At 33.0% G+C, this 27,138-nt stretch overlaps 1 protein-coding gene across 5 annotated transcripts in view; it reads right to left on the reverse strand.

The window, feature by feature from the left end:
• The window catches only part of Lrp1b (LDL receptor related protein 1B), a 1,779,935-nt gene that overhangs the window by 762,924 nt on the left and 989,873 nt on the right, over positions 1-27,138 (reverse strand). For all 5 annotated transcript variants that reach the window (XM_078017329.1, XM_078017328.1, XM_078017330.1 and 2 more), the window contains exons 10-11: positions 23,134-23,277; positions 17,651-17,887 (exon numbers count right to left, since the gene is read on the reverse strand). In XM_078017329.1, the coding sequence (XP_077873455.1) occupies positions 17,651-17,887; positions 23,134-23,277 (381 nt within the window). The remainder of the gene's footprint in view (positions 1-17,650; positions 17,888-23,133; positions 23,278-27,138) is intronic.

A 27,138-nucleotide genomic window follows, 5' to 3' on the forward strand; every position in this document is an offset into this window, starting at 1 on the left:
TCATATGGTTATCAGACCACTGTCGCACATTAAATATGCTAATATAGTTGCAATATATTCCTTTGAGTTATCTAAATATGGCATGCTATACTACGTTAGATGACATCTATGTCATTGCTTTATATCTGTAAATTACAGAGCCAAAACGTGTATTTTGATAAGAACTTTCTTTCCAACTACATAAGAATAGTGAAGCAAAAATAAAAGATATTGGATAAAGTGCTTTTGATAAGATTTCAACTTAAGGAATATCTGAGATATTTGTCATTTATTTGATTTTGTTGTTGTTGTTTTAGGAAGGCAAAAATATAATAGAGTTTCCTACTCTCTCTCTCAGTCTAGAATAGACCTGTTCAGGGATAAAGAGGTATCATGTGCTAGTTAGGTATCATAAATCTGGGAAATAAATATAACTGTGGTTAAATAGCAAACCACTTTGAATACTGTAGGATTATTTCTCACACACACCACTTTTATTTTTAGTCACATATGAAGCCTGTATTTTGAAGATACTTCTCAATATATTGTTCCCAAGATATTTTCTGTCTTGTTTGTAGATGTATCCCCAGGAATTAGTGCATTGTACTTATATACATGTTCTCAATAAAAACTGGTTGCATGATGGAAGATATAAACAAATTACTATTACCTCATGAATAATTCTTGAATTATTTTATTGATGGAAAAGTCATTCCACAATTATTAGTCACTCACCTTCTCTCATAATCCTAAATTACTATACCATGTTATAGTAACTTTTAGCTAATTGATATGCTGTGTTGGAAAAAACCCGGACTTTGCTGTCAGAAGAAAATGGCTTCCTTACTTTCAAGCTGACCTTCATTTTAGTCTTTATATGAACTTTTATAAATTCCCCTTTATTTTATTTATATCAATGTAAATGGAGATGATGTAGTATGTAAGGTACCTGTAAACAGAATGTCAGGAATGTTAGCTCATTACCCTACTCCCATATGCATCCTTCACTTGGCTAACACTGTGCCATTTCTTCTCCCGATTCACTCTCTTTCCCTGCATATTTGCATTTACTAAATTTTTCTTTTCCTTTAATGCCAAGAGAATATTTCATATGAATTCTTATTCTTCACTATAAAGTTAATCTACTCTCTAAACTCCCTTAGTAGTTGTTTATATATGAGGTGTCCCCCAAAGCTCATCTGTTAAACAATGGGAGGAATTCGAGAAGTTTGAAATGATTGGTTTATGAAATCCTAACATAATCAGCGTGTAAATCCACTGATATGGATTAACTGGGTGGTAACTGCAGGCAGTAGGGTATGTCTGGAAGAGGTGGGTACCCAGGGACACATTTTTAGGGTATATACTTTGTCTCTGGTGAAGAATGTCCTCTCTCTTCCTCTTGCCATGTCATGAGCTGATTTCCTCAACATCATGCCCTTTCACCTGGATATGCTGCCTCATCTTGGGGCGAGAGCCATAAAGTCATCCAACTATGGACTGAGACCTTTGAAACCATGTTTCTCCAATAAATTCTCCTCTTCTACATTGTTCCTGTCAGGTCTTTTGGTCACAGCAATGAAAAAACTGACTAAAACAGTCCTACTTCTGCATCTCATTTCTGATATCATATACTCTCTTAAGTTTAATGAAAAATAGATATTTCACTTTTTCCATTTGTCTCCACAGTCTTCCTAGACAGCAAAAGAAACAGTTTCTGTCTACAATCCCAAATAAAAGCCAGCAATTAAAGGTTTCATTTTGTGAAATGAAAAAGAATTACATAATAAATGTAAGCAGTATAAATATGATTGCAGGAAAGAATTAACAGACTTGAGAGTGGTGTTCCTATGGGGCTAGGTTGTTCAGTCCAGAATATGAGGAAAAAGTACTACCATATTCTTTCAATAATATTAGCATACAAGTATATTTGAATTATACATGTAGTATAAATTTTATATATATATATATGATACATAACATAATAATGCAATGTATCTGTTTTACAAACATGCTATATCTTAATATATATAATAGAAAGTAAGAATAAACATTATTCCAACCAAATCAAAGCATGAAGATGTTATATAGCTTAGCTGCTAATAAATTATGGATAATCCCCACTTAAATGTTTTGACTTCCACCCCTGTACTTTTAATTTCTGAATTTGGATCCAGGATCTCTAAGGAAATTTCCATTTCTAAAATTTGATAATCAACTACTTTGAGGTCATCCCCAAACAATGTTATTATATGAATACTATGACTAGGAAGGTATTATAGGGGCCAGAAAGAGAATGAAATTCTGAGATCAGACAAACAAGTTCAAGACCAATCAGCTGGGGTAAGAAGACACTTCTTAAATCCTGTGAGATCTAGGTTCCTAATTTGATAAGAAATGTAGTATCTCCTACATTCAAGGATTGCCTTAAAGATTCAGAATTATTTATATGAAACATCTGGTACCTTAGTGGATGTTTTTATAATGAATATTTTGTTTATCAGATACGAACAAATTTGGTTTAAAATATAATTTTGAATATTAAGATCATTAAATGTGTAAAATAATTATTTTCCTGAAGAAGCTTATATACATGAGTTTCTATGTCGATATATCACACATATGTACATTTTCTGGTGGAATAAAATTTTTAAAAACACTATTAAATTACAGAATTGAAGAGCATTATTTAATTACCTCAGATTGGTAATTCTGAATATTTTTAATAGTCTACCTAGTGTTTAAATATTTAATATTTTACCTTTAAAATTTAAAAACTGTGCTAAATAAGAGATAAAGTTTGATGTTTTCTTCTTACTTCATCTGAACTTTATAATTTTCTAGTCTCAAGTTAAAATACTACATAGACCAAAATAATTATGTATTTCTAAAGATAGAAAAAAAATGCTCCTGAAAATACTTTTTTAAATAACTATTTAAGTTGTCACTGAGAGTACATAGATGTTTGGGAAGATATGAGGCAAATTGGAGCAAAACTAGCTCACAAAACACCTTTATTTGGGAAAAAAATATATTCATTTAGATATAAAACAAAGAAATTAAACTATAAAAAGACATTGAAGAAGGAGTTCAGCAGGCCAAAAAAAAAAATGAAATAAACTAAAATGACTCCCATTTTAGGGGAATAAACAAACACTTTGGAATATTCTTTTTTTAAGGAAAAGAGCTACCATTGTTGAAGAAACCTATTGATATTAATGTGAAAAAAATTTTGATGGTATCACTAGTTTCATAAAACTTTTACATTTGTGTTTCTTCATTATTTTAATAGTTATATTCATCTTAATTCTGAATTAAAAAATGAACTATTAGTGAAATAACATTCAGGATCCTTTCTAGAAATACTCACTATTGACAATTTATTAATCCTTCCAAAAATTTTAATATACTTATATAAATAACGTCATTTTTTCCAAAAATATTTGTTATTTTGTTTGTTTATGTTCATCTTGGAGTTGTTTTCATGTATGTATATATAGTTATTCCTCATGCATTTTAACTGATACTTAAGTTTTATTCTATTCATAGAATAAATGCAGCACTCTTTTTTTCATAGACATTGATGTTGTTTCCAATTTCTTTATTATTGCAAAAAAAATTGCTGTTTTTACTTTTTTTGGGGGGGTGGGTACAACAGACTGAACTGAGGGGCACTCAACCACTAAGTCACATCCACAGCCCTATTTTGTATTTTATTTAGAGACAGGATCTCACTGAGTTGCTTAGCACTTAGCCTTTGCTGAAGCTGGCTTTGAACTCAGGATCCTCCTGCCTCAGCCTCCAGAGCTGCTGGGATTCCAGGCATGTACCACCACACTATTTTTGAACATGTATGTACTTCTATAAAATAGATAATCAATAATGTAATTGTTTGACTACACGTTATGTGCAATTTCACTTTGGACAGACATGAACAAAGAATGTTTCAAACTCAAGAGGAAAATGGATATTCTCCCAAGTAGTTTATTTTCTTTTCTTCTCAACAATATTACATACTACCAATCTTTTTAAATCTGATACAGGTAGTAAAAATTATATAATTGTGATTATATGTTGTTGAACATTTCCTTGTGCCTTCTTAAGACGTGTATTTCTTCTTCTGTGAATTAACCAATGCTTTTGACTTTATTCCCTAACGTATCTCATCTTCATCTATTTTGTATTCTTTTTAAATATTTGTTATATATTTTTGTTATATCTGTCATAAATATGTTTTGCCTAGTTTATCCTCTGTGCTTTCATTTGGTCATAATGCACTTTGCCATGCAAATTTGTTTTTAAACAGTTTAGTGTTGATTCATATGTATATTATTCTAGGTTTTGTCTTGCTTAAGAAAATGTTCCACACCCTAATATCACAAACTATGTCTTATATTTTGTCTTTGTGTTCTTTAAGCTTTATATTCATATGATTTTTTTTTCTTCCAAACAGAATTATCCCAGTTCCATTATTTGAGTGCTTCTGGGTAGTGTAATTAACATCCAGAGCATGTGTTGAACTGGATCCAATATTTTCAATGTGGTTAATTATTAAATTATTTTAAATGATTGCCTGGAGGTCTTTTCTCCCCAATCTCTTTTAGTTTTTATTAGGATCATAGGGCTACTCTTTTTTAACTCTTATATTTTAAGTTTGTTCCTGTGGAGTTCAGGCTATTTATTCTAGTGCTTGTCAGTCTGGTCCAATCTGCATTTTATCTAGGGAATTATCATTATTTCTGATGACTGATACTACATTTTTCAGTTTGCCAGTGTTTTTTACAAAGTTTTCTATTAAAATATATTTTTTAGTAATTTTTATGGATGTAAAATGCAATGCAAAGTTGAATTATTTGCTTATCCTTATATTTAGTCCTTTGCCTCCTTTGTTTTCTGACAGGTGCATTCAAGTAGAAAGCAAGCTCCTCCAGAATAATTTCAGAAGAACATTTTGTCTAGTATATGGCTGATATTTGCCAATTAAACATGTGTTGGTAAGCAAACAATGAAAATTTTAATAATAAATAAGAATCCAGTTTTGGAGTAAACCTTAATCACTGCACCAGTTCTAATTAAAGAAAGTTTTCTTTTTCCTGATTATTTGATGCATGAAGTGTTCTTTTTTTTTTTCCTTTTCCTAATGTGAAAACTCCCACTGTTAATAATGTTTGTTTACTCATTGCTTTTAAATAATGCAAAAGGAGCTACTGGAACCACACAATACAAACCATTGTATCAAGTGAAATGTCCATATGTATAAACTGTGGATAGTTAAAAGAATCACAAGGTATTCATATGTGTTCACCAAAGTACCCAGATATTTTTTTAATTGATTCTAATGGCAAGGTAAAGATGAAAAAAGTGACTTTAAAGAATATTTCAATATTGCTCTTCAAATTCCAATTTACATTAAAGAATCATTAACATTCTGTGTTAAACTATAGTCACACTGCAGAAACCCATAAAGAATATTGAACACACAACAATAAATAAGGCCAAATAACCTAAAAGACCAAACTTTACTCACGCTGAAGAAATGATGAGAATCCAAGACAAAACGAAATGCCACAAGTGACAGGCCTCTTCCAGAAAAAAAAAAAAAAAAAAATTGACCCATGAATTGTTTGTTGTTCCATTAGCAAAGCACAAGAGAAACAGGCAAGTATCGTAAAAGAAGATTTTTTTAATAAAAAGGAAAAAATGGTAAAGAATTCTTAAAAATGAATGTGGTTAGAAGTTTAATATCCCTGAGAATCCCTGGCATAAAGGACACCTTTCACTGCGTTCACAGAAAAAGTTTGAAGGCAGAACAGGAAATGTGAGACTCCTCAGTGGCTCCTGGATATGAACCATACCTGAAGCTCAAATCACAAAAAAGAAAACTCTTACACAACCCAGGAAGGCCAAGAAGACTCTCCCAATCCTAGAAGCAAAGAACAACTCCCTGTGAGGGAGGTATGGAAAAGCAACTTCCCGCCACTAGGAAATCTCTTCCCAATGGAGGTGAAAGTAAGTGGCAAAGGTAAGTTGTCATCAAAGAAGGATAGAGGCCAAAGCTATGTGTCCCCAAGGAATGGGTAGGAAACTCTCTTTATCCCACCACAAGCTCAGAGGCAACACCAGTCCATTGCTTGGAGAAGGATAAATACTACTGCCATCAGTCACACAAAGGTCACCAACACTGAGGAAAAAGAAGCAAAATTTATGCCCATGGAAGAGGCAAACAAAAGCTGCTTAGACCCACAATTCTATACGGTATAGAATGTGAATGTTTGAATCTTCAAAGTCTTCAATTTCTTTCTTTAGCGCTCTGTAGTTTTCATTGTAGAGGTCTTTCACCTCTTTTGTTACATTGATTCCCAAATGTTTTGTTTTTATTTTATTGAGACTAATGTGAATGGGATTGTTTTCCTGATTTCTCTTTCAGCTGATTCATAATTGGTGTGCAAGAACACAACTGATTGTTGGGTGTTAATTTTATGTCCTGCTATTTGACTGAATTCATTTATGAGTTCTAGAAGCTTTCTGGTGCAGTTTTTTTTTGGATATTCTAAATATACAATCATGTCAGAGGGAAATACGGATAATTTGAGTTCTTCTTTTCCTATTTGTATCCCTTTAATTTATTTCTTTTTGTCTAATTGCTCTGGCTAGAGATAGGCAGAATCAATGTTGTCAAAATGGCCATTGTACCAAAGGTGCTACAGATTTGATGCAATTTGTATCCTAATTCCAAAGATATTCTTCATAAAAATAGAAAAAAGCAGTCATGAAATTCATTTGGAAAAATAAGAGGCCCAGAATAGGCAAGATAATCCTTAGCAAGAAAAGTGAAGCATGAGGTTATCACAATACCAGACGATAAATTATACTAGTAACAAAAACAGCACAGAAACAGACATGAAGACCAATGGAACAAAATAGAAGACACCAAGACATACCCACATAAATACAGTTATCACATTGTAGACAAAGACACCATAAGTATACATTGAAGTATAAGTATACATTCAACAAATGCTGCTGGAAAAACTGGAAATCCATATGTAGTAGAATGAAACTGAACCTCTATCTCTCACCATGCACAAAACTCAACTCAGAGTGGATTAAGGACCTAGGTATTAGACCAGAGACTCTGAACCAACTAGAAGAAAAGAATAGTTCCAATTCTCCATTACGTCAGCTTACGAACCAACTTCCTCAATAAAACTCCTAAAGTGCAAGAAGTAAAACAAGAATCAATAAATGGGATGGTATCAAGCAAAAAAAGCTTCTTCACAGCAAAGGAAACAATCAAGAATTTGAACAGAGATCCTACAAAATGGGAGAAAATATTTTCCACCAGCATTTAAGATAGAGCATTAATCTCCAGGATATAGAAAAAACTCAAAACAATGAATACCAAAACAACAACAACCACCACCAAAACAAAACAAATAACCCAACCAATAAATGGGCAAAGGAACTGAACAGGCACTTCACAGAAGAATAAATACATTGGTCAACAAATATATGATAAGAATGTTCAACATCTGTAGCAATTAAAGAAATGCAAATTAATACTACACTGAGATTACATCTCACTCTAGTTAGAATGGCAATTATAAAGTGTACAGGTAACAATAAATGTTGGCGAGGATATGGGAAAAAGTACACTCACTCATTGCTAGTGGGGTTGCAAATTTGTGCATCTATTATGGAAAGCAGTATGGAGATTCCTCAGAAAACTTGGAATGGAATCAGTATATGACCTAGTTAACCCACTACTCAGTTTATAACCAAAGAACTTGATGCAGCAGCCACATCAACATTTATAGCAGCCCAATTCACAATAGCTAAACTATGCAACCGAATTTGGTGCCCTACAATAGATAAATAGATAAAGAAAATATGGTATATACACAATGGAATTTTATTCAGCCATAATAAAGAATGAAATTGTGGAATTTTCCAGTAAAGGGATGGAACTGGTGATTATCATGATAAATGGAGATAAGCCAGTCTCAAAAAACCTAAGGCAGTATGTTCTCTCTGATATGTGATGCTAACTCACAAAAGAGAGGGGAAGATTAGAAGTTCACTGGATTAGAGAAAAAGGTATACTCATACACTTCTGGTGGGACTGCAAATTGGTGCAGCCAATTTGGAAGACAGTATAGAGATTCCTTGGAAATCTGAGAATGGATCCACCATTTGACCCAGCTATTCCTCTTCTCAGATTATACTCAAAGGATCTAAAAACAGCATACTACAGGGACACAGCCACATTAATGTTTATAGCAGCACAATTCACAATAGCTAAACTGTGGAGCCAACCTAGATGTCCTTCAGTGGATGAATGGATAAAAATGATGTGGCATTCATATACAATGGAATATTACTCGGCAATAAAAAAGAACAAAATCATGGCATTTGCAGGTAAATGGAAGGCTTTAGAGAAGATTATGCTAAGTGAAGTTAGCCAATCCCCAAAAAACAAATGCTGAATGTTTTCTCTGATATAAGGAGGGTGACTCAAAGTGGGATAGGGAGGGAGAGCATGGGACAAAGATTATTTCTACATAGGGAAGAGAAGTGGGAGGGAAAGGAAGGGGGAAGGGGATTAGTAAGGATGGGGGAATGTGATGGTCATAATTATACAAAATATATGTATGAAGATTTGAATTTGGTGTCAACATACCTTATATACAAACAGAGATAAGAAGAACTGTGGTATATATATATATGTATTAAGAATTATAATGCAAAAAAGAGTACATATATAATGGCATAATTTTGGAGTGAACATACTTTATATACAGAGTTACAAAAAATTGTGCTGTAAATGGGTAATAATGAGTATAAGGCATTCCACTATTGTCATGTATGTAAAAAATAAATTTTAAAAAAAGCAGGAAAGAAGGTGAAGCTGTAAAATCATATGGCTAAAACTATTTTGTTCCCATTTTTGAAATAAATAAATATAGGAATACATTTTCAAAAAAAACGGTAAATGAAGGAAAGGGAAGGAGGAGAGGAATAGGAAAGACAGTAGAATGAATTGGACAAAACTTTCCTATGTTCATATATGAATATATGACCAATGTAATCCCACATTATGTATAATCACAAAAATTGGATCCTAATTGTAACAAGTTATACTTATTACATATATGAATGTCAAAGTATACTGTACTGCCATGTGTATCTAGAAAAATAAATAAAAAGATGAATGAATAGAAATTATTCTTTATTAGAAACTGATCCAACAAATAATCAAAAGTGAATATTTGCTTTCCATGCAGGTAGAATAGATTACCTCCTGTCCAAGACCTCATCTACTCTCAAGACTTAGAAGGAGAAATTCACAGAAGACTGTAACAAGTGAAGGAAGTACCTCTCTTGTACATACCATGAGTTTCCAGTGAGTAAACAGGTCACAGTCTACCACTGAGGCAAAGGAAAAGAGTGTGGAGAGAGATCTTCAGAGGGGAGCCATGCAAAGACAATTGAAGGCTGAAGGATAGGCTGGAATATGCCAGACACAAAACTAAGCAGAGGTAGCATCCATTTGTCCTAAAGAGGACTGTTTACCATGGAATTAGTGCATATAAAACTGTTCATATTGCATTATCAATTCCTATTAATTATATTTCTACCACAATGCTGAGAAGAGATTGGGCATTCAAATCTACCTAGCTAGCTGGCAGGAATAGTGAGGAAAATAAATTCAGGGTAAAGAAATTCAAAGATGAGTCAAATAAGTTCTCTATTCCTTCTAGCAGGAAAGCAACACAAGCACAAACAGAATATTTGCTAATGCACTGAAGTTGGGATTTTGATACATATGTAAACATAGTGGACTGAACATTTTAATTAAGATTATGTTCCTGACTTGATATGATGGACATCTCTGTCTGTAGCCTTTATAAATCAAGGACTGGGATTTGACCAGGTTTTGATTTGGGATGGATGAGATTATTAAATAAAAATTAAAGGTCAATGTGAAGCAAAAATAAAGTTATACTTTAGATGTGTCAGACTGAAAATTTTCAGCATACTGAATAAACAATATCTATTATTTCTCTCTAAAAACCTTCCCCAATGGCTGCTTTATGGAAATGTCATCAGTCTGTATTTTCGATGTAATCTTGTCTCACGATGTGTTTCCTGCTTTGTAATATTCTGAGTTAAGTCAGCCAAATCTTTTAAAATCAGAAATGAAAAATCATTAAATTTATTATAGTAGTCCTAGAGTAATTAAAAATTCCCAAGTGAGTTTTGAAATACTATATAGGAATCGTGTAATCCTAAGAATAATTAAATAATTAGGTTGAATATATTTCTTCTCCTTTAAGGAGAAGGCTGAAAATTAGTACTTTCTTAAAAATCTCAAAACTACTGATCAGAATATTTATGAAAGTAAAAATTATAAATAATAGTTCTACACTTTGGGATTAGCAAGCATTTTCACATTCTCTCTTTCGACCTTAGCAGTAGTCAAATATTTATAAGGTAATCGATTTTTTATAGATGCTTCTTTTCAGCCAATGCACATATGTACATATGTGTGTTTGTCAATAATTATGGAATGTTAGGCATGCTTATATTGAGTGGAAGTGAACAAGGGGAAAGCTATCTTTCTCCATGTTTACTAAAGCACTGTAGCTCCACAGATAATTCCACCTTTTCATGACAATCTTTTAGATGCACATTTCAAAGCTTCTCAAAAAATATGTATTTTGCTGGCCAAAAGATATATTGGTTTAAATTGTTTATGAAATATCTCATCCTCTTCTTGAGAAATGTGTTTTCACATTCTAAAAATAACATGTATCACTATTTTCTGGTCTAAAATATCAAGAAAGTTCTAGGAAAACAACTCATTCACAGTAAACAAGAGTGTGTGCAAACAGGTTATACCCTTGCTACACAGTACGATGACACTATCCATTAGATTCTCAAGAGTTGAAAACTCTTGCAAAACTCTTTTTAACAGTTTTAATTAGGAGATGTCTATGACTGGCAAATCTATTCATTAATTCCTTTAGTGGTTGGTCAGTGTCTATATCTCCCAGGCTCTTTAAGCTTATATGGTAGAAAAATAAAGTTGATTTTTATCTAAAATCAAAGATTACAGGTTTTCTTAATTTTAAAATATTTTGCAAGGCATTATCACTGTAATGTTCACAGACACTTTCTGACATAATTCATTAGTGTTATCTCAGTTCATTTATTCTGCCACAGTGAAACACAACTTTTATGAGATTCTTTTCCTAGAGAGTTAAACAATGATGAAATTTCTTGAAATCCAAGGACAAAAGTTAATTTCTAGGTGCAGAAAATTATAATATTACTTTAAAGCTCATGTATTTTACATAAAGATTACAGCAGGTGTGTGTTGACCCTAGGGCTGCTTATAGCAACCTGGAACAACTGCTTAAAGCAGATTATAAAATGGAAGTTGTATGGTGTGTGTGTGTGTGTGTGTGTGTGTGTGTGTGTTGGTATTGGAGAATCTGAGTAATACAATAATGAATCCTCAAATAATAATTCATGAGCTAAGTATAACACCACACTTTTTAAAACAAAATAGTAAAGACTACAAGATTCTGAACTCCATAGGTGAATCGTAAAGATGTGGGAATGGGACTGAACTGAGGAATCGGGCTTGGACCTTCAGATACTAGACAAGCATCACATAAATATGGTGTTACCTTATGATAATATATCAACAGGTGGTCTTTAAACATGCCATGTGGAGAATATGAATGGAAGGGGCTATTTTCTTCATAATAGCACAGAAGAGAATTTACCCTGATCTTGCCTGAAGTCATTCATTACTCCTTAACTAAATTAACTAACTTAAAGGAAGACTGTGAGGTGTGGATAAATGTGTACCTACTCCATATCTCAATCAAGTAGAACATACTGCCAGAAACACACAAGTTCAGAACAACAACGTGCTCAACAGCACATGCTCTTGCTTCCTATGGTTGTTGCTGTAACAAACTGCCACAAACTTGATGGCTTATGACTACACTTATCCATTATTGTACAGTTTAAGTGTCAGGAGTCTAGAATGAATCTCATTCTGATCAAATCAAGACGTTGGAAGAACTGTTTCTTTCTGGAGGCCTGGGGAGATGGTACATTCTTTTTGCCTTTTCTAGGTTCCAGAAGGTGCCTGCATTCCTTGGCTTGTGACTGTGTCCCTGCATCTCTCCAAGCACTTGTATCTACAGCCATAACAGCTACTTACCCCTTGCCCTTCCTATAAGTTTCTGTGTGATTTCATTAAGGGCCCATTCAAACAACCCAAGATAATAACCCCTTCTTAATATCCTATTTTAGTCATATCTGCAAGCCATATGGGGTAATAGCTTCAGGTCCTGGAGATTGGGATATGGATATCTTTTGGGCACAATTAATCAGGTTACCAAATCACATGGCTTTGTTTCTCAGCCTGATTGAGAGAGAATTTTCCATAGTTTTCTTACCTTTATCCTATTTCAGGAGTAGAGAACCTAAGTGGCACTTTGTCCTATTTCAGGAGCAGATAACATAAGATGCCACTTTTGTGATGCTCTGTGATAACCTCTGTGGGGTTCAGAACCCTGACAGAAAATTAATGATACTCTGGCTATTACTTTGGATATTACAAATGATTGACTTTTGCCTCAGAAGAAGTTCTGCCAGCATCCACAAAGGTTGTAGGAGATTAACTTTTTAGATTGCAAGTACAATAAAATCTGAGCCTTCACAGTTTTAACTAGCTGAATCCACTGACTAGGTATGTATCTCTGCTGAAGTTGTTTATATCCCTGAGTTTCAATGCCCAATCTATATAATGGAGCAACTACTACTACTGATGCCAGAGACTTTCTGATTGGATTAAATGGAATATTGGGCATAAAGTGTATAATTTTAGCACCCAGTAAATACAGATCAAAGGTGAACTATTATTCCAGCCACTTATTTTTCTTATATTTTCTAATATTTATTTGTAATTAACTTTAATTAGGTATGCTTTACATGCAATGAACTATATAATTTTAATTTTTTTAAAAAAATTTCTATTGATTCTTTTTAGTTATATATAAGATTAGGATATATTTTGACATAATCACAAAAGCATGGAATATAATTTTCTCTAATTCAGTCCCTAACACTCCCTTCCTTCCTAATATGCCTCCTGATTCTTTCTCTATTCTACTGATCTTTCTGAAATTTATTTACAGTGTGTTTGTTTTGTTTTAAGTAATGTCCTATGGATATTCTTTTTTGTTATTGTTGTTCCAGGGATTGAACTCAGGGACACTTGACCACTGAGCCCCAGTCCTGGCTCTATTTTATATTTTATTTAGAAGAGTCTCACCAAGTTGCTTGGCATTTACTTTTGCTGAAGCTGTCTTTCAACTCACAATCCTCCTGCCTCATCCTCCCAAGCTGCTGGGATTGCAGGTGTGCACCACTGAAATGGGCCCTTTGGATATTCTTGGTGTTAGGATTCACCAACATCAAGGATGTACATACAAAAGTTCGATCAATTTTATTCCACCTTTCTTCCTTTTTTCCTGTCTCGCCTGCATCTCTCTCAATGCCCTTCACAGAGACTAGCCCCAAGGCAGCTTTGGTCCTTCCACTGAGTGTTACATCACAAAATAAATGGTATAAAATAGTAAAATAATAAAAACATATCTGGGGGACACAATGTTTCACAAAAGTTGCAATTAATTATAATAAAAGTGAATGTCTATATTCTTAAGCACATATTTTATTTGAAATTATAAGAATGACAGTTGGGAAGAATTGGAGCTGTATAAGTCCTATGTTTACATTTTTTAAATTATAGCATAACATGAAATAAAAGAATCAGATATTCATTCATCACTTCCAAAACAAAAAGACTAGCAGGTTTTTCACATTTTTCCACACTTTTTAATCTCTATATAACTATTTTGGGGAAAAAATTGCTAAAGAAAGCCTATATGTTATATAAAACACTGACCTCAAGTTCCCAGTTTAATTGTAGAATTTATTGCAACTATAGTTTTTCTGTTATGGCTGCAGGCATTGATAATTTTCAAACATAGGAAAATCCTTTGAAACTTTTAATACTTTAAAGATACATAACCATATGAAGGATCATTTTAACATGCCTTCAGTTTGGAGCTGTATATCTCCAAGTGGAATTAATTTCTACAGTTTAAAAACAAGTACTGCTCTATGGAATACATGAAACAATAAATTGAAGAGTAAATTTTCATTTTTGTAGTTTTTTCCTCTTTCTGCTGCAAAAATATAATTCATACTTCAATGAAAAATGAATCTTGGACAAAAAGCCTGATAATATAAAAATAAATTCAGTCTAATAAAAGGATCTCTCTTATTCTTTCAGAGAAAGCAATAATTATATCTGGCAAGAATAGCTAACTTAAATCCCCCCCACACACTTTAATTCTGCCTCCTGCTGATTCTTCTGTTTCTTTCCACTGCAGTATCCTACTTTATTTTCTGTAGAGCACTTGTCATTACCTTGTTCACTTATGTGTTTATTGTTTGTTTCCTGCTTCCTACTGAGATCCAAGCTGATATGAAACAGCATTGACCCCTGATACACAATTCCTATCCCCTACAAGAGCACATGGCCAAATATGACTTCATTTAATATTTACTGACTAAACAAGTAAATCAAGGAATGAATTAAAAGAAGAATGATAGGGATTTTCCAAAAAAATTGATAAAAATTCTCAGAAGGAGAAAAATACACATGGATAAATATTTTGTCATTACACAACTCTATTTTATTAAATCAGTAACATGCTTTTCACTTTAGAAATATTTTCAATAATTATTGAAACATGAAATTCCTTCAAATTGATTATTGTCATTCTCATGTATTTTACTCTTGTTTTAGCCTGCAAAGCCAATATGATATTTTACATGTAGAGGTTTTTCAATAGACCTCTAGGAGAAAAAAAAATCAAAGAATGAATGGAGATATAACATTTTCGGCAATTTTGCATATTTTTTATAGAAAGAATATGTGTACATTCAGAAGATGTTCAAGATATTTATGTTTAATTTACAAATAGAAAAATATGCATAGCTTTATACTCTAAACTATGCAAACTATTCAGAATTTCTACCAAGCTTACAAAATCACTTGTCAAATTAAGCATTGACTTCCAGTCTTCAGATTGGATAGTAGATGTTAGACAAATAAAGAAAAACACTTAGAATTTAATTTTTCTCTCTTTAAGAATCACAAATTGTCATTTGCCAATATAAACTTCTGTTTTGACAGGTTAGTCTTGTGTTGCAACATGTATTATTATTCTCTTTAATGGAAAGAAAGAAGATAAACTTTTTAAAAAGGAATATTGACATGTTACATATATTTCAGCTGTGAAAATCTGAAAAATGTTTTTATACCCTTCATACTGTCAAACCAGCACAGTAAAGATGTGCCTGGCAGTTGAGCAGCTGTTAGAATTCATCTCTATTACTGTGGCAGAATTCAAAGAATCACCAGTGTCACTGATAAGATACTGTTATCAAAGTCAGGATCATTAGTTGGGACATTCAGGCACAGCATAGGAAGTGACACTTTTTGAAATGAAACCAAGAAACTTCTATATTATACTTTAGTCCCTCCTGAAGATATCCAGGGTAAAACTACAATAATCCAAATGTATCTACTTATGGCAAATGTGCAAGTCTATTGTCCTTCTAGAATTGTCAAGTCCCTATCATCTGTTATCATATTACCGAGAAAAAAAGGCAGACTGCCTCTGCCACATCCAATTTACAGCAAATTTTTAACTTCAATTAGGAAACTCCTTGAGAATGTTAAATCATGGTGGATTTGCATTGCCTTAATCAGTAAGCTATTTTAAAAAAAGACAAAAACTGGTATATTTTTCATTTTTGTACTTCATTTGCCACTCATGGAGACTATTAACTTTTTCATCATTGAAGGACTGATTTAAAGTATGGCTGAGTTGAACAAATAGTTTTCTTTTTTCTTTTTTTTTTTTTTTTTTTAAGAAAGCAGAGAGGGAGAGAGAGAGACAGATTTTTTTTTTAATATTTATTTTTCTGTTCTCGGCAGACACAACATCTTTTTTGTATGTGGTGCAGAGGATCGAACCCAGGCCGCATGCATGCCAGACAAGCGTGCTACCACCTGAGCCACATCCCCAGCCCCACAAATAGTTTTCTTAATTCTCTCTCCTGGCAGACAGGAAAGACTACCATTCATGGCCATTCTTGCTGTAAATATTTTTAATCCATTTCTGCTTTGATTTTTTTTCTCTTTCTTTGTGATTAACTCTGCACCCCATCATTGGATTGACCTTTCTAAAAATATCAGTTCATTCACATTATTCTTCAGAACAAAAGTATTCCATGTTTCTTGCTCCAAGATTTTATCCATACCCTTTACCTCATATTCGAGGCCTTTCATCTTTCAAATTTTTACTTCCCAAATCTCCTTTTTTCACTATTACCTGCATTGGAAACCTCTAGTAGTGACCTACTTCCAGGACATTTGTGTTTGTTTCTTCCCCAAAGAATTTTTTGGTTACAGAAATGTCCTCCAATTACAACTTAACATTTATCCTTTAAAATCTTTCCCAAAGCCTGCCTCCTGCCTAGGAGCACCCTGAATACACTCCTGTTAAGACACCTCCGGCTTCCTGTGGGTTCCCAGGACGTGGACAGTCTCCACTCATCATGTGTTTCTTGGAACAGCTTTGATCTTATTAAGGTAGATGAAGGGCTTCTTAAAGGTGCTGGTCACTGCCTTAAACTCCTTTTATATTCTCTGATAGCTAGTACAGCGTCCTTCATATAATAAGCATATAATTAATGTTCCTTAAATCATACATTTCTAAAATATTCAAGAAGTCAAATGGGCTTATATATGAGGAAACCAAGGTCCAGATTTATTAGGTAACATACTTAATGATGACTGTTAGCTAATCAAAGATCTACTTTGTTTGATAACTAAAGACCTTCTCTACTTATGCCACAGTTATATTTTTAAATATTTTATTGCTTGTTCCTGTGAAATAAGTTACAAAATACACTAATTTCAATAAAGTATATGCATATATGTTAACATGTATGTAACTTCATATATGCATTCATAAAAATAGGTATCAATAAGCTGACTTTTCTTTGGAGACACTAATATTTCAAGGGTAAAACTGGAAAATTTCATTTCAATCATTTGTAAAGTATAAAACAATATGCCAGAATTTGATGAAAATGGGGAGACCCACATTTTTAATACATTCTGAGTGACATGACCAATATTCTAATAAGAAACAAATATTTTCAATGTTCTCTTAAATTTTATTTTACTACATAACATTATAAACACATCATAGTAAATCTATATTTTCCCAGAAAAGATGGAAAATATATCAATTTATTTCTGGAAGTATTTAAAATGTATGACAAAATATAAGTTCAACTTTTAAAAAATGAAGGCTTTAACACATTGGTAAGTGAAAAGAATGGAGACATAATAGTATTGAGCAAATAAAATTAGCAAATATTTTAAATAAACAAGTTGAGCTCAGGATCTGGATAATGTTACTGTGAAACACATTGGATTTAATCCCTTTAAAGTCCTCTATCTCTGGACAGTTTGATGTGACTGTGACGCAGAGTTACTTACCATCTTTCAGAATGGTTTCTCGCTCTGTACCATCTATCTTCTGCCGGCCAATTAAGAAACTGGTGGTGTCAGCAAAGTAGATGTAATTGGTTTCTGCATGAAAATCTACAGCACGAGGGTTTACCAGATTTTCTATGGGGATCATGTATTCATCAGCTATCTTGGTATTCAAGTCCATTCCTCTAACAATTCCTGGGCGTCCTTTTCCATAAAAGAGGAACAACTCATTCTTCGGTCCTGCAGAAGAAAGATTACAAATATAAACAACTGATGCTTCCTAATCTTCTTTGCACTGCATAATGCCCCTGTTTAATTAACTGGCCCAATTAGCATTTTTTAAATTCAATACTAAAAATTAAACTCTAAAATATGCCAAATGTATCTTGATGCAAGAAGGCCAGCTAATTGCATTACTTTAATTAAAACAGAAATCACTTCAGTGAATGGTTATATTTAGTTAATTATTCTTTTGTCTGTAACTGTCTGTATAGCAAAAACATGACAGATCATTGACTAACTTGTAACTTGTGAAATGGACATTTATTAAAACATCTGGTACATTTAATTTTATAATTCATTACAATCTATCTAGCACTCTGTAGATACTAACTATAGCTCTCATTATAGTTGACAACGCTAAAAAGTTCAGAACATTTAAGAAACAATACTTCAGAATTTTCATCTACAGACAGTCAGAGACAAACACAAAGAATCATACTCTATCACTAACTTGCATGTGAATATATTACAGTCATTGCAACTTATTCTATTAAGAAATGAAATCAAATGCCAGTTACACCATTACTTTTTCTTCACATTTCAATTAGAACGTTAAAGCTGATGTGCTCTGAAGTACTCTAATGTACAACACAAGCCTTATCAAAAGCAAAACAAAAACAAAGTCTCTCTCCCAAAAAAACATATTTAAAAATGTAGCTTTTTCTATAGAGCAAATTGACTCTTTCAGACTAAAAGGCAATATAAGGCACTCTTCCTATTAGCAGGGTACCCAATCTGGCTTATTCTATGTGAGTGAAAGAAATTAATTATATCAAGTTATATAACATATATTTTGATAACCACATAAAAACTGAGATTTCAAGTGAAATAAATACAAGCATTATAGAAATTTGGGAAATAATAAAAGAAAAAATAAGTACTTATAAATCTAATATCCTCAATACAAACAATATCAATATTTCTTGTACATTTTTCTCTTCAAAATAAATGTAATTGAGAACTAAATTAAAAAAATAGCATGTCTTTATGTACAGCAAAATTGAGACAAATATTAGATACCTAACATTGATGTTCAGAGTATTATCAGGACACTGAAAAATAGACATGTGCTCCAGATTGACCTTCTTCCATTTCAAAAACTTTTAATATCTCAATTATATTGTGCTTATTATATGTGTTTAAGAAAAAATTTAGAAAATTTCATGGTATTTCCCAGCAGCAGAATGTTTGAATGGTATGAGTGCATTTTATACATCAATTTTATTATACTCTTGATATAAATTCATTGTGGTTGGAGTCATAGCTTATTTTTATTGCTGTATAGTATTCCTTCTTATGGATAATTCAAAATTATTTTATCTAGCTATTTTTTTCTAGTGGATATTTAATTCTATCAACAAAATTGTTCAATTTTATTGTATGATATTATTTAATCCTAGCATCAATTTTGTTTCCCATTGATTCATTCAGCTTTACATTATTCCTTTTTGATATAAGATAATTTACCAAGTCAATTTCAAACTGATTTTATGCATTTATCATTATAATAATACTGAGAGAAGTTCTTATTTTCAACCTATAATTTCATACAATTTGTGCACTGGATTTGCAGGTTGAAATATATTAACATCCTTCTCTTCGTTTCCCTCACAGATTCTTGATGTCTACTTGATTACAAAGGTATTTTATTTTTAAATAATGTGGGTATGATTTAAAGAAATATTGACACATTCGTAAAATTCTTAACATTTCTTAATATTTCCTGCCAGTATTTTATTAACATACATTTTATTTTATTTCAAAAATGTGGATCTTATGCACCTAAAACTTGAATGATATTTGGTCAAGTCATTAAAAAAAAACTTCAAAACCAGGGAAATCATTATAGGAGATGAGGGGAACCACGGGAGGAAGGGAGGGAAAGATATATGAAAGAATATGACCAAATTATGTCATATTTATGTTTGAATATGTGGTGATCTATCCCACAATTATGTATAATTGTGATACAACAATTAAAATTTGTTAGAAACTGAATTCAGTATCTTTAATAAAAATACATTAAAAATACACATTTAAAAGTTTTAAAAATATTCTTTTCAATGACAGTATAAACTAGTTAGGCAATGTAATATGATCAGCTGCTTACCTATCATTGGCTATTTAAATTCTTTCTGATCTTTTGGTATTATAAATGCATTTATAATTAACTTTTTTTCAATCGAAGGAAGGATAACTTGTCAAACAATAACATCAGTTTTATGGTCATTGTATGTATTACCAAATGCCTTTGGATAGTAATACAAATTTCTAACTTTATTAGTGATGCATAAGAATGTTTGTTTTACCATAATCATAATTATTAACATTTGTTTTTAATTTTATTTCTAATGGATGTTTTAATTGCTAATTGGCAAACATTGTACATGATAAATTAGGATGTGTTCTGTATCTGTGTGTGTGTGTGTGTGTGTTTTAAATAGCATCAGTAGCCATTTTCCTCTATGCATTATTCACTTTAAACTACTTTCAAGTTTCTTCTGGTCTCTCTGACTTCCTGTATTATACACAATTGAAAACTAAAAGCTACATTTCATAGACACTTATATAGCTAGGGTTCTGGTTTTGACTTAAATAACTGACTCAGATGTACACGCCCAAGTTTATGATATGCAAATGAGACCAAGGTCTTCTTTTTACATTTTTTTTTCCTGGCCAGCACCTGCTGCAAAAATTGAACTTTCTACTGTAGTCTTTTCCCATTCCATTCATATGTGGGATGGGATTCCACCACCACCATCACTTCCTCCCCCAGTAATAGGGACTATCAGATGTGACACAATTCTGGAGCTAATTAGAAGTGGTACAAACCTTCTCATCCTGGACCTCACCTAAAATGATCTTGTTTTTGAAGTTAGTAATTCCATTTGTGGTTTCTTGATGCCCTAACCACTGATTGTGGCAGATGTTTCATCTTTCAGTCAGGTTAGTTTGGTTTGGGAAGACCCAGTCTAGATGCTCTCACTCTAGGATTGTCAATGATTTTGCAAATGTAAGCACCTATTTACAATAAAATTGTCTCTGTTGAGCATAGCTAGAATTGTTTGTTTACTATAAAAATAATACAAATCACAAACTACATTAAGGATGATCCAATCATATGTAACTCAGATTTTATGTCCCCCCCAAACATGTATACAAATATATGTAAGTGATTGTTCTTTTGTATGATGTGCCATCATTTTTCAAGCAGCAACTACATGCTTTTAAAAATGATAGACACATGCATTTATACTCAGTTTCTCTTATCTTAAGGATTCATATCCAGAGTCCTTATTTATCTAGCAGGCCTCGGGAACATGAAAGCAGATTTCTTTTTGGAGGGTGAAGGGGCAGGGGTTACTGGGGTTTCAAAAAAGGCACATTTGACCATTGAGCTACATTCCCAGATTTTTTGACTTTTATTTTGAGATAGGGACTTACTAAGTTGCTTAGAGCCTCACTATATTCTTGAGGCTATTCTGGAACTTACAATCCTCCTACCTCAACCTCCTGAGCTAGTGGGATGATGGACATGCGCCATTATAGCCAGCTCAGGGAATTTATATTTTAAGTATTTAATACAAAATTAGAAATAAAAATAAAAAGTGTAAACATGTATACTTTTGTCACATTTGAGCTTCTTGAGTTATTGATTTAAAACAAGTTGTAGTATCTTTAATTCTGACTAGTTATATTAAATTCTAACAAATTAGTGAACTTATCACTGTCTTTTGCCAGTACATGACAAGAGAATGATGAAAGGGGGAGTCCTGAACAAAGAAAAAATGTTTCTGTGGGTGGTGGCACATGCCTGTCACGCAGTGGCTCAGGAGGCGGAGGAAGGAGGATCGTGAGTTCAGAGCCAGCCTCGGCAACAATGAGGTTCTAAGACCTTGTCTCTAAATAAAATACAAAATAGGGATGGGGATGTGGCTCAGTGGTCAAGTGCCCCTGAGTTCAATCCCTGGTACCCTCGCCAAAAAAAAAAAAAAAAAAAAAACAGAAAAAAATATTTCTCTATTGACAAAGGAGGAGTTGAACTGGATAGTATAAAAAGCAGTCAGCAAAACTTGGAAAAAAAAATACTGGCATTTTAGGGACATTTAAAAGCCAGCAGTTTTTACGTGGACACAATTTCTATGTCTGTCATTCTACAATACCTAATTATTAAGACTGCAAATAAAACCTTGTGTGCAAATATTGTTTCAAAAAATCATGTTTAAAATCTTGACTACTTTATTTAAATACTTAAATGACTCTGTCATATTTCATATCTGAAAAAAAGATTCTTTTTCTCATAACTGGGGATTGAAACCAGGGGTGCTTTACCAGTGAGCTATATCCCTAGACCTTTTATCTGTTGGTTTGTTCTTTTTTGGAAATAATTACTCACTAAGCTGTTAGTGAGGCTGCACTAAAACATGTGACCCTCCTGCCTTAGTCTCCAGAGTCACTGGGATTTTACACATGACCATATTCAGCTTAAGAAAAATATAACTAACCGATATATATCTTGGGAAAATTTTTGACAATTTTTTTTTTTACTTTCTTTTTCTTTGGAGTGGGGATTGAATACAGGGGCAATTTACCACTTAGTCCTAGGTCCTACTAATTTGTCCAGGTTGGCCTCCAGCTTGAAATCTTCATTCCTTAGCCTTCTAAGTAGGTAGGATTACAGGTGTACATCACTGTGCCCAACTTGATAAAAATTTTGAAGGTATTAATACTTAATTAGTACTGTTTTAGTTATGTGAAGTTAAACTTTGAAGTAAATTCCACTCCCCTGTGAGATAAAGCTTTGTTACATGTTGATATCTGTTGGACCAAACAATACATCTACTGTTAGAGCATTATCTTAGTTTTGATAAGAGAAATTCTGGTCAATGAATGAGTATAGCCCATTGACCCAAAAACATTCATTAGGGAATAAAAAAAAAATCTTTCTAAAATTCTTCCTTAAAGAACAATTCCCTAAGGCCACTAAGTTTAGTGATTCTACAGTCAGATTAAATTTCAATTCACATAGTCACAAAACTACTTATGGTGAGAAAAAATTGTTAGCATGTCTTTGCAGGAAAATTTCACCTGATTAAAACTCATGTTATTCATGATATGAATGCTGCTAATTAATAGTGAAAAAAAAAAAAACCTCTATTCTGAAGTGGTAGCTGCTGGCAAAATGTTTGATTTTTAAAACATACTTTTGCATGACCTGCCATCACTCCCCAAGTTGAAGCCAGTCCTGCAGCGACAGGTCCGTGTTTTGTAACTGCTGTGGAGCAGACAGATGTGTGAGCATCCCCCTGGCATTCCATATGGATCCACTTCACATGCATGGCTTCTGACTACAACAAATAGAAAAAAAAACACACACGGGAAATTCTCCAAAGACAAGATAATTATGAACATCAGTATGTCACAACTTGAACAGTGCAAGAACAGGGAATATTAACAAAATTCCATATATCCAACTCTTTAGTACTGTAATCAAATGGAAAACATTGAAATCTCATGGAAGAAGAGAAAGGAAATGTCCAAAATTCTCCTGAGGCTATGTTTTCTAAAGCAATTCTGAGAAAAAAAAATATGTGTTTGTATCAATTTAAGTTGTTCACATGTAAGCAAAATAAAGCCAACATGTCTTTATTACCTGCTAATTGTACTCATTTAAAGGCCAACCACTAAATAAAAACTAATATTAATAATAACACAAAAATACTCCCAGCCTCAGTAATGAAACAAAGAAAGGAATTCCTCTGCAACAATCCATGATGTGAGCAGAAGAAATGAACTAGAATAAATGTGATTCATTCATCCTGTGTACTCTGTTGAGAAGTGATTAGGCCATTTTTTTCTTTTTTAATTGTGAGTCTATTGGTATTTTGAAAACCTTAGTACAAAATGGAGTGAGTGTGTGTGTGTGTGTGTGTGTGTGTGTGTGTATGTGTGTGTGTAAGTATAATTGTCAATATTGGGCACTAAGTTTTCAGAAGGAAATTGAGGAGTAGAAAAATGCCCCATGAGGGAAGAAAAAATGGAAAGGTAGCAGCATATGGACAGGGTCAGAGAAAGAAAGATGGGCCAAAGAGAAAAGGACAAGCAGGAATAATTTCAACAGGATTTTAAGTGTCATTGTGATCATATTTATTTTAGATCAACAGAGTTGAGATTGTGATAACTATCACAATAGCTTTCTTTTTCCCCCCATATTTTTACTGGTGCATTATAGTTGTCCATAATGGAAGGATTTGCTGTTATACATTCATTCATGCACAGAATATAGCAATATAAGTTAGACAATATCACTTTCCAGCACTTTCCTTTCCCAAGCTTCCGCCCTCCCCCTAGTCCCTTTCCTCTAGCAATTTTCATTTAATAATACAACCACTATGCTTTCAATTTTTATCCATTTAGCATGATGTTTTCCTGGGGATTAGCATAGATAGCTTTTACAATGTTGAGATATGTTCCTAATATTCCTAGTTTTTCTAGTGTATTGAACATGAAAGGTGCTGTATTTTGTCAACTGCTTTTTCTGCATCTATTGAGATGATATGGTTCTTTATCTTTAAGTCTATTGATCAGATAAATTACATTTATTGATTTCTGTATGTTTAATCAACTGGGCATCCCTGGGATGAACCCCACTTGATAGTGGTGTGCTATTTTTCTGATATGTTTTGTATTCAATTTGTCAGAATTTTATTGAGAACTTTTGTGTCTATGTTCATTAGAGATATTGGTCTGAAGTTTTCTTTCCTTGATATGTCTTTACCTGGTTTTGGATTCAGGGATTGCAAATTGGTGTAGCCAATATGGAAAGCAGTATGGAGATTCCTTGGAAAACTGGGAATGAAACCACCCATTAACCTAGCTATCCCTCTTCTTGGTCTATATCCAAAGGACTTAAAAACAGCATACTACAGGGACAAAGCCACATCAATGTTTACAGCAGCACAATTCACAGTAGCTAAACTGAGGAAGCAACCTAGATGCTCTTCAGTAGATGAATGACTAAAGAAAATGTGGTGTATATATACAATGAAATATTACTCAGGAATAAAAGAGAATAAAATCATGCTTTGCAGGGATGGAGTTGGAGAATATAGTGAAGTTAGTTAGTCCCAAAAAACAAAATGTTTAATGTTTTCTCTGGTATAAGGAGGCTGATTCATAGTAGGGTTGGGAGGGGGAGCCTGGGAAGATTAGACAAACTCTAGATAGATCAAAGGGGAGGGAGGGGAAGGGAGAAGGGAAGGGGTAAAAATTATGGTGGAATGAAATGGATATCATTACCCTAAGTACATGTATGAAGACAAAAATGGTATGACTTTCCTATGTGTACAACCAGAGATATGAAAAACTGTGCTCTACATGTGTCATATGAATTGTAATGCATTCTGCTGTCATATATAACAAATTAGAATAATTTTTTTTAAAAAAACCCACTATGATTTATAATACTGTCCTTTAAAAAAAATCTTTCATTCTCTAACTGAAAAGAAATGAGTGAAATGCAATTTGAACTACTTTTCTCTGCCAAGAGTATTGCATTTACTTTTCCAGCCTAACATCTCCTCTCATATAATCAACAATTCTGTTCTCACTTTAATCATCACTTTTTTCTTTCTCCATTGGATCGTGCCCATGAAAAGGAAAGTACATTGTTATTAAAAGAAAAAAAGAAGAAGAAGAAGAAAAGAAAAAAAGTCTTTCTTTAATTGAAATTACCATAGGAAATTCTCCAACTAATTCTACATTTCCCTGCTTCAGCCATACATCTCAAAATTACTTATGATCATTTTCTACAACTCCTTTCCTTCCTGTCTCTTTCAATTTTAATGAAATATTCACTTCACCATCAAAACTGCTCTGTTTAGATTCCCATAAGATTTGTGTTGCCAACACTAAAGGTCAATTGAACTTGACAAACTTCTTCTCCGTCTCCTCTTTTGGTTCTCCTATTCTTCTTGACTTATTGTTGAAGCACCCCAGTGTCCACTATTTGGAACTATTTTCTTCTTCATCTATATTTGCTTCCTTGGTGTTCACCCATTGCCATGATTTTAAAAATCAACTATATGCCAGTGGCTTGTAAATGTATGTATCCACCCTAGACTTAATCACTGAAACTGAAAATATGGTCTTGTATATTCAAATACCTCTTTGATATCTCCACTTGGATTTGTAATAGACACCTGAAATAACCCTTGAAAACTGAACTTAATCTTTGCCTCAAGTTTGATCCATACTTAGTTCCTCCAATCTCAAAAATAATTCAGTTCCACTTGTTCTGGCCAAGCCATTGTCATCATTTTTGAATTGTTTTTGATTTATATCCTCCATCCAATCTACCAGGAAATTCTATTGTCTCTGCCTCCTTAATTTCACTACTTCTTACTACTGTACAACTATACTCTCTTCATACAATCCCTAGTACTCTCTAAATTTCCACCGAGCTCTTCCCATAGCCTTTTGTCAATACAGTAAATACTGTGATTCTTCCAAAATGTCAGAGAGCAATGCTTTCTGTATAAGCCAAAGTTTTTACACTGGGCTACAGGGTCTTACTTGTTATTGTCATCCATTTCTGTGACTTCATTTTCTACTTCTCTTTCCCTCATTCATTCTGCGTCAGCCACATAGGTCTCCCTGCTGTTCCTTCAACTATGGAGACATGCTCAGTTCTGGAATTTGTGCTTGTCCATCTCTCTCTAAAGTGCTCTGGCTACAGTTATCCTCATGCATCTCTCTTTCTATTACTTCAAGTATTCATTCAATGCCATGCATTCAAAGAGATTTCCTCTGACTATTCAATATAAAATGGCAAACTCCTCCATCCCCACCTCTGTACCATTCTTTACTTTTCTTTTCTACTGTATTTTCTCTATGGCACTCACTCCCACTATAATATATAATTTACCTAGTTATTATATCTGCTATAATAGGATGCAAACCTTATGAAGGCAAAAATATTTTCTATGTCTTATTCACTGATGTATTCTCAGTATACACAGAATAGATGATCACACAATAGATGATCACACAATAGATGATCCATGAGTAACTAATGAATGAATAAACCCTAATATCGAATTCTTATTAGGTTATCCGCAAAATTCAAAATTGCAACTGCTGTAAACATAGTTATTCAACTCACTTCCTCAATTGTATATATGTTAACATTTAGATAATTCTAGATTATT

This window comes from Ictidomys tridecemlineatus, chromosome 7 (assembly GCF_052094955.1).
Source record: "Ictidomys tridecemlineatus isolate mIctTri1 chromosome 7, mIctTri1.hap1, whole genome shotgun sequence".
Classification (NCBI taxonomy): domain Eukaryota; kingdom Metazoa; phylum Chordata; class Mammalia; order Rodentia; family Sciuridae; genus Ictidomys; species Ictidomys tridecemlineatus.